We start from the raw sequence: 10,871 nt of genomic DNA on the forward strand, positions 1-10,871 counted from the left end.
AAAACTACGCTACTTGTCTCAACAACATGTATCTTCCACTTCTCATAATTTTGACTTTTTGCTCATTTTCTTATATAATGCGAAAGTCTGATGTGTACATGACTTTCAAAGACTCAGCCTGCGCTTGCCATGGTCACAATGATTCTTATGTGTCCAAATTTAGTCTACTCAAGCCAGAACTCCTGCCCCTCGTTATCACCAGCTTGATATGCTTCTAGTATCTCACCTCCCATGATACCTTCAACGTAACTGTCATCAAACGTTAGTTCTTTTTCTTTGAATAAAAAAGGACAATCTCACCAATCTCCAACAAGCTTGTAACTTTCTCCTAGTGGTCCAAGTTCAGCTTGTACGTAATCAACTTAGATTTTCCGAAGCAAAAACGGTACAATGCTGCCAAATAATACGGCCACTAAATCACCTCTTCTAACACTCTCCGGGCCAAGACAATTGACAAATCGTCGGCAATTAAATGCCACAGTTCTTTCCCTCGAGCTTTCCCAATATATATTTTGAGAAAGCCGCAGTCCTAGGTCACAATTTTCAACGGAGTCAATGACAACACCCCACACTTTCAGAGTCTCGAGGTTGCTAGAGAACGTAAATGGGTGGTCGTCCAGAATATACTTGCCTCCAGCATTATATGCTTGTGATGCATCGTGTGAGTCCTGCAGTGTGCTTCGCTGTATGGCATCACTAGATTCATGGGCGATTGGTCGACGAAGCGCATATAAATCTAGGGCCCATGATGACAGATTCTCAGAATTGTCGGCTGCATAGGAACTCTCAAGTATAGTGAGATTTTGATACTTTTTTAGAACATACACTGTTAGTTTGTGGGCCATGTCCGCTGAAGAAAGACTATAATCCGGAGTTAACAGAGGATCCAATCGCTTTTTATCGCCCAGTAGACTCAAGAGCGCATATAGTTTATCTCGATAGTCGGAAGAAATATGCTTTCTGGACAAAAAAAGTAAGGTCGCGAGTTCGAGTTCCATCCTACCATTCTTTCTATACCAATCTCGAAGAGTTTGAAGGGCGATCACGGCATCCCACGCGGCATCGTCTACTTTGGAAAAATCATTTGAAAATAGACGGGTTAGCTGGAACTCAGGTTCTAGCCTTTTGCGACGCAACTCTCGTAGGTCGTGCCAATGATCAAATGATGAAGTGCAGTGGCCACACATTACTGTTATTTTTTTTGCCACAACCGACTCTTGTATCATCAATGCTCTAGACCATAGACTTCGTCTGAATAAGGCATCTAATGGTCCCCAAGTCTCCCAGTAAGGAGTTACACTCACGTCCAGTGAATTCTCCATGTTCAGCACGCTCATGGCTTTAGCTTCGCTAGTCATCATCTCTGAGCTATTTCTCGACTCGCCAAGCCACATTATGACTTCTTCAGCTTGACTGTAGATTCGTGCCATTAACCTCACCTGAAAGTTGCGCTCTTCAAAATTCTGCATATCGACACAAATTGCATATATCCAGAGCATACGAGGCTCAGTTTTCTCTCTCAAATGTACTAAAGCAGAGTGTAGATTTGGCATCAGATGTAGAGAAAATCCATTGCGGTATACTTTCTGCACTGGCATTTCCTCATCATATGTACCCCATGCGTATGTTAAACCGACATAATCTGAATTGTTATCAAGCGAATCATTACATATGCCGCACCTGAGCGGCGAGTGAGGATCGCTGGATGGGTACAGAATTACAAGCCTAGTAGCGTCTGGACAGTGTCCTGGAATCGTTTTGTAAGGTATTTGCTGGGGATCAATGCTTCTCTCAGATACACCAGACTCGTCAAACGGGAATTCTAAATCTTTAAGGGTAACTAGAAGCTCCGTGAACATCTTTGGAGTGAATGTCGCCGTAAAGCTTCTCAAGCGCGCGGCCTCCATAGATACAACCTCAGAGCGTCGTCTGTAGAGGATGGGGTTCACAATGCTATTGTGCAAACGCAAAGAATCCGCCGTAGTCCGTGCTTTTAAATCACAAGAATCTGTGGGCGCTGTGATATGCATGGACCAAGAATACCAGCAATACTCTCGTAAACAAAAAGCAGCTGTGCGGCCATCTTTATTCTTGAAGCAATGGAGGAGATAAGCGAGACAGGCTTGTGCCATTGTTTGATGCTCCTTGTATATATTCGTAAAACGAAGTAGTCCAGGGGGGCGACTAATATCGTGAGTTGGGCACAGATATTCTTGGACCGAGAAGTGAGCAATGCTAAGTATATGAACTCCCCGAGGCACACTTTTCACACCATCTGCTAGTGGTGGTTCTAATTCCACCAAACCAGGGAGGTTTTCCACAATTTCGAGAGCACGACGACGGTTTCCGATACAAGGTAGTCCATTTATGGATAGTCGAATGGTGCAAACTTCCACGATCTCCTCCACAAATAACGGCCGAGCCGCAAATATGAGCCATTTCAATACCGTCTCGAGTTCTGATAGCAAGCCTTTTGGTATACGTTCTATGATCAGATCATAAAAGGTGTCCAGATCTCTGGGTAATGAGTCAAAGATAAATTCAAGATCTTCCTTATGAACTTCTGTCAAATGCCGAGTGAGAAGCTCAAGTTCCTTCATCTGCAGTGCTGAAAGTCGAAACCTGTACCTATTAATACATTTGTAGGAAAACAATGGCGACAAGCGAGAACTTACATTCCCTTAGAGCCTTGACTAATTCTTCGAGAGATCAGAGTCTTGATATCGAGAGATTGAGAGCTGAGAGTACTATGACTGGAGATTCGTGCCTGAACAAATTTCTCAATGTCAAGGGTTACGTGTGTGACATCTCGCATGAGCCATCTCCATCCGCCCTTAGAGAAGGATGCTTTTAAATCACCCTCCTCGCGGCTCACGATGACAATTCTGAAGTTCTGATCTTGGATCGAGGACAAAGTCTTAATAACCTTGAGATAACCATCCCGTGGCTTTACAGGGGGTACCTCATCCAATCCATCAATGACCAAAGTAATGCTCCGACAGGCTTCAGTCTGTTCTGAGTTTGTGAAGGTGGCGGAGGAGCTTTTGAGTGAGCTAATGATTGACAGAAGCGATGCTGTTAGCTGGACTGTCGAAGGGGGATATGGCTTACAATTCTCATATAGCCGTTTCAATTCAGGCACAATTCCGTACTTTTCGCAATGACTGATCTTTGAAAATTGTTAACATCGAAGGTAGAATCGTCGCTGAATGAGCAGTAATAAAAGGCGACTAAGTGAGCATCTTTTGAAGTCGCTTCTGGAGAGGTAATCCTCAAGATATTTGGGATATTCTCAATCAGATGCGAGCTGCAATTATTAGTGTTTTCTCTTGCTTTGAGACACCAAATTTAAGTAATCACCATATCATAGTTTTTCCGGACCCAACTATTTGTTATCGTCAGCACTTCGTATTCCCTTCATTGATCAGAATTGGATCGAATGGTTGAGATGAACATTGGATGAGTACAATCTGAAATGGCAGAACAATATAAACCTAGTGTTTAAAACTATTTTGAACGTCTACCTTCCAATTGTTGTGCTAGCTTGAACAATTCAAAGGTCCGTTTGATCCAAACAATCGGGATATGTAAGATTTTGAATATCGATGAGTTTTTTACGAAGCTGGGTGAACGTACCTTGTCCTCTCAACCATAGAAATTTCTTGTTCGAAGACGCCCATTCTTTGAAATCACCGTTGAGAAAGTCTTCCCCTGTATCATCTGCTCGGTCTTCACAATACCTAGTATGCTCTTTGTATTGAGAGATTCTCCGATCTTCTGGATCGAGCCACTTCAAGATCTCGTCTCTTTTCGGCACTGGTAACCAAACGTCAGCGATTCTGGACATTTCAATATTTGAGCTTGGGGATAGTTACCTGCTGCTTCATTTGTTATGTTTATTCCAACGAAGATGCGTGAGCCTGCTCCAGCATTAATGGGGCCTATATCTTGTGTGATATTATGACGATCTTTAGATCCGGTTTGTCCATAATTCATGAGTCCATTCGGTAATACCCCCTGAGAGTCCATAGCAGCGTCGACGTCTGTTTACGTGAGTCTGTAGAAAATTCTATCAAATGCGTCTTTGGGATTAAACACAGACTTTATTCTATGATCGAGTCTCTGGGATCTCTAAATATAGTTCAGAACGCCATGCTGACATCCTAAAGCATGTGCGATAGGCTGCAGTGGCGAGTTCGCAAAATCCTTGTATTCAGCTCTCAGCCGCTATCTGAACATTACTTGTACGTCATACAAACTCACAATTCATTCCATTTACTCGATTTACCGTGATAATCCCTCAAACCATCGAACCTCAAAGAATGGCAGACGTCCTTGCTACCGGAAGCGCAGTTGTTGGTATTATTGTTGCTGCTTTCCATAGTGCCAGGCTCCTGCATGATGATTTCAGTGCTGTAAGAGATGCGGGGGAGACCATCAAGCCTCTTGTCGATGATCTCAATTCTGTTGTCGGTGTACTTTCATCCCTAGATGCTACTGCGAAAAGAAGCGATCAAGTCCAAGGAGTTCCAAGCGAGATTGACAATGACAATTTCAAGGCGGCGGCTAAAAATTGCAACAAGATTTGCACGGCATTTCGAGAAAAATTGGTCAAGTGGATAAGACATCCATCAAATAATAAAATGGATTGGAGAGATAGGTTCAGGGTTGGATTTCTGGCTGAGAAGGAACTTTTGGAGTTCAACAGACAATTGGTAGCATGCAAAGGGACGCTCACAATTGCACTGCAAATGGCAACATTGTAAGTAAAGAACATCCATTTTTAAATCTGCTTATTGACTACAATTTGATTCTCAAACTCTAGTTCGGTCGCTTTACGACAGACCCATAACACTGAATCAGTTATCGAAAATTTAAACGATACTAACAAGAGGATAAATCAAGCGGGTCATGTTGTTATAGATCGCATCGACAACCTTGAGTATCAATTGCAAAGGGTTACAGTTGAAGAAGTCTCTATACCAGAGGAAGATGGAAGTCAAGTCTTATCACACTCGCCAGATGGACCAGAAAGCCAGGCTGTGCTTGAATCAACCAACGAAACATCACAATTTCTACCGCAGCCATCTCCACAAGAGATGATGGATATCTTCGAGAAAACATGGAAAGCGGCACTAGCAGAAGTTGCATCCCACCGAATCAAGATTGGTAAAGTGACTCAAGCCTCCAACGCAAAAGCAGTTGTAGGTGTTCACGGACTGAAAAACGTCAACGAAATGAATGTGGAGATAGACGACGTTTCCATAGGACAGGGAGCTTGGTCGCTTGTAGGGGTCTCAGATGGTGTTGATTTGAATGCATTCTTTAAATAATCTAATTGTAGAGGAGGTTACTGGAATTTGCCATCTGCTTAACGTCCATGTTGGAACAGGGAAAAAGTGAAAGGAGGTATTCAGACGAGTCCGTCCCTATGCTTGAAGCCCAGGTTAATTCAGTGGAGATTTCATCAGTGAACCTCACACGCAAGAACAGATATAAAAATAAATCAGGATCAATATCAAGAAAACTTCCTTAACTAGCTATCTCTCTGAGTGATAGCCCAATTCAATATCCTCATAATTATTTCACAAATTCGTTACATGAACTGTTTCCCTCTCCTTCTACATTTCCATCATAGTCGAAAAGTGGCAACCTCAAGTCCGCAGGTGTTTAAATAAGCCGGACAAACAATCGATATATTGGTACTTATACTCAAGGCGTAACAATATTGAAATCAGCAGTCGGCAATTTGATCAAGGCTGTGATCTTAGTCCAAGCATCTACGTCTCCAGCAGTGCTGAGGGCGATATATGGGTTATCCACGATAACTGGATTTCTTCCCAGAGCCGTTGCTCCAACTAACCTTGCGAGATTGACATGATCTAACCAGATAGTCAAATCACTGCCCGGATTTGGCTTCTCCGAAGAAACTACGTATGGAATGGCATGGCCCGTTATGGCAGCATTACTCAATCTCAAGTGCCAACCGGCGCTCGGCTTATTATTTTGTTGGATATCGGAAACCATGAAATCGATGGTGATTTCTTTCTTTAAATACACTTCGGGTTTCTTGAAAGCGGCGGATCCTTCAATCTTGATGGCGATTGTGTCGAATAGCTCGTCGAAACTCAAGTTCAACAATGCTTCAGGTGACATGGCAAGATCCACTTTCTGCGACCCAAACTGCAATTCATAAGCACCCGTTGAATAGAAATTACGCCAGGTGGCGTTTTCGGAGCCCCATCCTAGAGTATTGTATACAGATGCCAGCGTTGCCATTGCTTGCTTTGCAATATCACTATCCTTTTCAACCGAACTCTGAGTTTTAAATACGAGTTTATCCAAAAGTGTAGCTGCAAATCGAAGATTTTTATTCCTAATATATTCGTTGGCCATGTCAAGAACGGCTTGATTTCCACCCATACATTTGACAAACTAGGTCGCCTCATCTGTAGGTGGGAGTGGCCAGAGATAAGCTGGATTTCCATTGAACCAACCCGTGTATTTGTCATAAACACCTTTTACATTGTGGTTGATCGAACCATAATAGCCTTGGAGATGCGTTTTCGCACTCAAGTTAGGAGGCATCTGAATATTCTCTGCGATCTCCAAAGGTGTTTGCCCATCATTGATCTGTTGAAGCGATTCATTATGAAGATAGGCGTAGTAATCTCGGTGCTCCGATGAAAATTGGAGAACTAAATTTTCATCGTCATTCCAGGTTGGCCAATGGTGACTAGCAAATACCACATCTGTCTTATCGCCAAACAGAGTGATTGACTCATCCAGGTATCGCGACCAAAGTCGGCCATCGCGCACTGGAGCTCCTCGGAGAGTCTGAATATTGTGTAGAGTATGCGTAGCATTTTCTGCCGCACACAAAGCCTTATAGTCGGGAAGGTACTAGTTTACTTCAGCAGGCGTTTCAGTTCCTGGGGTCAGTTGGCATATGATCTGTAGGCCTTCAATACCATCTAAAAGATCGCCATTTTGGGTGATGTAGTAAGTTGGTGCCACGAGTGAGATTTTACCGGTAGATGTGCACTGTCAAAGCCCACAACCAATTTGTCCAGCAGGAGATTTAGGTAATTTCATACCGTACATGTAGATTGATCGACGAGACATCGCCGCCCCGGCATATACATTCTCACTAACAAGGTGCACAAGCCTCTGTGATCCGCCCTGCAGTTCAAGTAGTGGGATATGCTCAACCCCTTGCATAGGATTAGAGCGCTGATTTGATATTCAGTCCAACTGAGATGATTGGTTACCTTGAATCAAATCATACTCTTCTTTTCCCATGTAGTCCAGGTCTCTAAACTTTAGAATACTCGCTGCAACTCAGAAAACTAATTTTTGTGGTTGTGCTAGGAATCTCAAAAATGTCGAAGAGCATAATGCTCCAAAATGTAGAACAAACCATGCGACTACCCCACAATTAGGAAATTTACCGAGGCTGGCAACGACGGCACTTAGCACTTACCCCTGAAATAAATTCCAGGCTAGTGATATAGTGTATTTTATAATGTGTCTGAATGACATTTTCGATTACTCCAGTCGATCACTCTACTTAGAAAATTTCAATCAATCGAGGTGTTTGAGGATCTATAACTTTTGAAGCTTCAAGTCTATCGTCATTCGAATTATTAATTATTGAAAGGTTACAGCGAACGAAAAAAGCAAGCAAACAACAAGTGCGTCATTGACAACTTGATGGGAATTTGATCTCCAGATGCTAAGCTCAATAATGAAATAATCAAGAAATCCCGAAAGTTAAATATATGGTTCGTTGTCGGCGTCGGTGATACAAATGGCCGGTAGATCCAACCCAGTTGCGATCGGGTGAACGTTAGACCGCCTCTATAGGGCTGCATACTTAAATATCAATACCCAAATTCTCAGACAGAATCGGCATGGTATTCTACCGGCTCGGGACACAAAGCATCCGCATCCGAGATCTATACAGCAACGACAGTCCAACTTCAAGCGTCTTGATCTTTCGTAAATCTCTAAGTCTGGGTTTTCATAACACTCGAAAAGATGACGAAATGTTTGTTGTCTGACCCTTATTTTGTTCTTGGCCCAGATGATTTTTCTGGTCATCCCTGAAATTCTACATTTCCAAGTAACTCTGGTTTTTACACAGCCCATATTGTAAATACCAGTAGTTGGGGTGTGCCGCGAGGACTACCTCTTTCTCTCGGCCAGTTGTATCCAGTATAGACATCTCATATCTATCAATGGGTCTATCCCTATCCCAACCCAATCACGAAGATGGGGACAAGTATAGTACTCTCATACATATCATCCAGGAAATGGTGAAACGAAAGTGGTTTTATGTTCATACACGAGAGATCACCGACATCGAGTGCAAAGAGTCTCTCCTTCTGTATATTGCACTGGGCTGTCGAAGCAAGCACGGATGTCTATTTCAGATGATTCTGCACTTGCCGAACCTAGCCATCTGTTCTCAAGTTGTACATCGGCAGCATAGCTCTCTCGTAACACGAAATAGAGCATCGGCCAATTCTTTAATTTCAACAAGTCTCGCATGATTTTCTCTGTTGCTACGATACGACCGCATTTCCAGCACGGGGAGATCGAGATATAAAATAGCAGTATGAATATACTATGAAAGCAAACATAAACAAAAGTGTTCGCCCCCCAAACTCAAGTCTGAAAGATCCACCTAACATCTTCATCATTTTTCAAAACCTCATCTCCTACCTCTCCACTCTCTTCTCTCCTCTTTTTCTCTCTGTTTTCCTTTTCCAAACAGATCCACAACGTCCCCACGACTACCAAATTTGCTACCAAATACCCCAATGCAAATCCATGTCCTAAAAACCATCTAGGACTCGTCGCCGGCCTATACAATTGCGTTCCCAAAACTGCTCCCAAATTTCCAATCGTAATCGTCATCGCAGTTGCTGTGGCCCGTTTAGTTTGTCCGCTTACATTTGCCGCGGGCCAGGAAAGCACGATGGCGGTACTGGGATAAATTCCGCCGGCTGCGAAAAAAGTTCCGAGATAGGAGATGCCGGGTTTGTTGTGTGGAGTTGCAAGAAGGATGATATAGCCGATGATTGCAAATGAGGAGGAGAAGAGAATGAAAGGAGCGCGTTTGTGAGTTTTTTCAGCGAGGATGGCGATGATCACTGTAAGGACTGTTGCGAATGCGTAAGGCGGGACAGTGAGAAGTTGTGCGGTAGCCGCTTTGTAGCCGAGGGCCGAAATGATGGTAGGGAAGAAAAGAGAAAGGGTGTAGAGGGGTAGAGACATTGTGTGGAAACCGAGACTGTAGAGCCAGCATTTGTAATCTCCAAAAGCGGCGCGAACGTTGGCCCAAGTGAAGGGCTCAGTATTGGTTGCATCAGTGGAGGACTTGAGACGCGCATGGATAAAGGAACGTTCTGGTTCCGTGAGAAACGGCGCGGTTGAGGGGTAATTGTGGATGAAAAAATAAGCTAAGAGAGAGACGACGACAGTCAGAAGTCCTTCCTGTTCTTTTGTTAGCTCAATCGACTTCAAAACTTTAGTCTTAGGAGTCTTACAATGATGAAAATCCATCTCCACCCTTTCAATCCTCCCACTCCATCCATGAACCCAATGCCATAAGCCAAGATTCCACCAAAAGCACCAGCCAACGAAGCTGCAGAAAAGAACAATGCAACTCGATAATGAGTTTCCGTCCTCTTATACCACATTGATAAGTAAAATACTACACCAGGAAACAATCCACTTTCCGTAACACCCAAGAAGAATCTTGCAGCTAGAAATCCTGCATAATTTGTAGAAACTCCCATTAAGGTCGCGACAATTCCCCACAGAAGCATGAGTGTTGGGAGCCATGTTTTGGGTGTTGTGCGTTTAAGTATGATGTTGCAAGGAACTTCGAAGAGAACGTATCCGATAAAATAAATTGTCAATGTCAATAGATATTGGTTCCCGGTGATCTTTAAACTCGTCGCTAATCCATCAAGTTTCGCATTTCCGACTGTGTGTTTGAATTTTGGTCAGTATCATTCTAATGATCAATTCGCAACTTTCGATTGAAGCCATTTCCACCCTGATTTCGAAAAGAGGGAGGTATTGACGCAAAGAAAAGGGAGTAAAACATACTGTTACTCCTATCCAAGAAACTCAGCAAATAAAGCAATGTAAGTGCAGGTAATAGTTTCCAATCCAACTTTCTTACTAATGCCTTTTCATTTATACTCGTCGGATTTGCAAATGATTCATCAGAAACCTCGCTCTCATTTCCATTCCTTTTTTCATTTCTGCCAATTCCATCATTGCCATCCATTTCCACTGCGATTTTCTCCTTATCCAGCGCCTGTTGTGGCGCCGTATGCGACATTACGAAAATTGCAACGGATCAATTGTATCTCCAATGTGCACGAAACAACGCTTCGACGTCGAGGAATGAAGAAGGAACAGAAATTCTTCGAAAGCAATAAAGATTGAGGGTGGGTCAATATACTTATATCATCCCCGTCATATGGAAAATATCAAATGGTGTCAAGATTGCATGAGAATGGATCAAATCACATCACATCACAATCACTAGGATAACTTCCATCTTTTCCGTCTTATCAAGATAATAAACCGAGGCTCACAGCCATTCCAGTTGCAAGGGGATTGCCATGTATAAAACCAAATGATGTAGCACGCAATCACTCAACTTCGAGCCACTGCGATATACTCATAGCTACAAGTTACATCATGATCCTCAATCCCTTGTTCACTTATAAACTCTTCAACCTTATCGTCTTTTCGTTTCCAAAGCCAATGAAACGAAAGCCATGGCCCAGACAATCATATCGGGAAGCTGATTTCTACAGTTTGGCCTACGATTTAAGTTGCAAGGG

General features: G+C 43.0%; 5 protein-coding genes across 5 annotated transcripts; 1 reads left to right on the forward strand and 4 right to left on the reverse strand.

The window, feature by feature from the left end:
- Window positions 1–48: 48 nt before the first annotated feature.
- Window positions 49–4,058, reverse strand: EAE97_000345 (uncharacterized protein). Its single transcript, XM_038870855.1, is given in 7 exon segments — window positions 49–249; window positions 385–2,622; window positions 2,676–3,169; window positions 3,187–3,307; window positions 3,361–3,385; window positions 3,637–3,816; window positions 3,876–4,058. 7 exon segments carry the CDS (start codon window positions 4,027–4,029, stop codon window positions 165–167), a joined length of 3,297 nt encoding a protein of 1,098 aa, XP_038738216.1. The 5' UTR covers window positions 4,030–4,058; the 3' UTR covers window positions 49–164.
- A 264-nt stretch (window positions 4,059–4,322) lies between these two features.
- On the forward strand, window positions 4,323–5,333 carry EAE97_000346 (uncharacterized protein; the record flags this gene model as incomplete). The annotated part of the gene is made up of 2 exons (XM_038870856.1): window positions 4,323–4,762; window positions 4,826–5,333. The coding sequence occupies 2 exons, from the start codon at window positions 4,323–4,325 to the stop codon at window positions 5,331–5,333; spliced, it is 948 nt and encodes a 315-aa protein (XP_038738217.1).
- Window positions 5,334–5,712: 379 nt separating this feature from the next.
- On the reverse strand, window positions 5,713–6,423 carry EAE97_000347 (uncharacterized protein; the record flags this gene model as incomplete). Its single annotated transcript, XM_038870857.1, has 1 exon — window positions 5,713–6,423. One exon carries the CDS (start codon window positions 6,421–6,423, stop codon window positions 5,713–5,715), a length of 711 nt encoding a protein of 236 aa, XP_038738218.1.
- A 12-nt stretch (window positions 6,424–6,435) lies between these two features.
- EAE97_000348 (uncharacterized protein) lies at window positions 6,436–7,221 on the reverse strand (the record flags this gene model as incomplete). Its single annotated transcript, XM_038870858.1, has 3 exons — window positions 6,436–6,837; window positions 6,913–7,044; window positions 7,156–7,221. 3 exons carry the CDS (start codon window positions 7,219–7,221, stop codon window positions 6,436–6,438), a joined length of 600 nt encoding a protein of 199 aa, XP_038738219.1.
- A 1,449-nt stretch (window positions 7,222–8,670) lies between these two features.
- Window positions 8,671–10,360, reverse strand: EAE97_000349 (uncharacterized protein; the record flags this gene model as incomplete). Its single annotated transcript, XM_038870859.1, has 3 exons — window positions 8,671–9,501; window positions 9,555–9,997; window positions 10,123–10,360. The coding sequence occupies 3 exons, from the start codon at window positions 10,358–10,360 to the stop codon at window positions 8,671–8,673; spliced, it is 1,512 nt and encodes a 503-aa protein (XP_038738220.1).
- Window positions 10,361–10,871: the final 511 nt, after the last annotated feature.

Source organism: Botrytis byssoidea (genome assembly GCF_014898295.1).
Source record: "Botrytis byssoidea strain MUCL 94 chromosome Unknown BBYS_001, whole genome shotgun sequence".
In the NCBI taxonomy this organism is placed as follows: domain Eukaryota; kingdom Fungi; phylum Ascomycota; class Leotiomycetes; order Helotiales; family Sclerotiniaceae; genus Botrytis; species Botrytis byssoidea.

Bases quoted from the DNA above. Each gene is read 5' to 3' on its own strand.
- EAE97_000345 (XM_038870855.1), bottom strand. From the start codon at position 4,029: ATGGACTCTCAGGGGGTATTACCGAATGGACTCATGAATTATGGACAA. The intron at 3,386-3,636 runs GTACGTTCACCC...GATAACAAATAG, and splicing joins TCTATGGTTGAGAGGACAAG to TTGGGTCCGGAAAAACTATG. The intron at 2,623-2,675 runs GTAAGTTCTCGC...TAATAGGTACAG, and splicing joins AGTCAAGGCTCTAAGGGAAT to GTTTCGACTTTCAGCACTGC.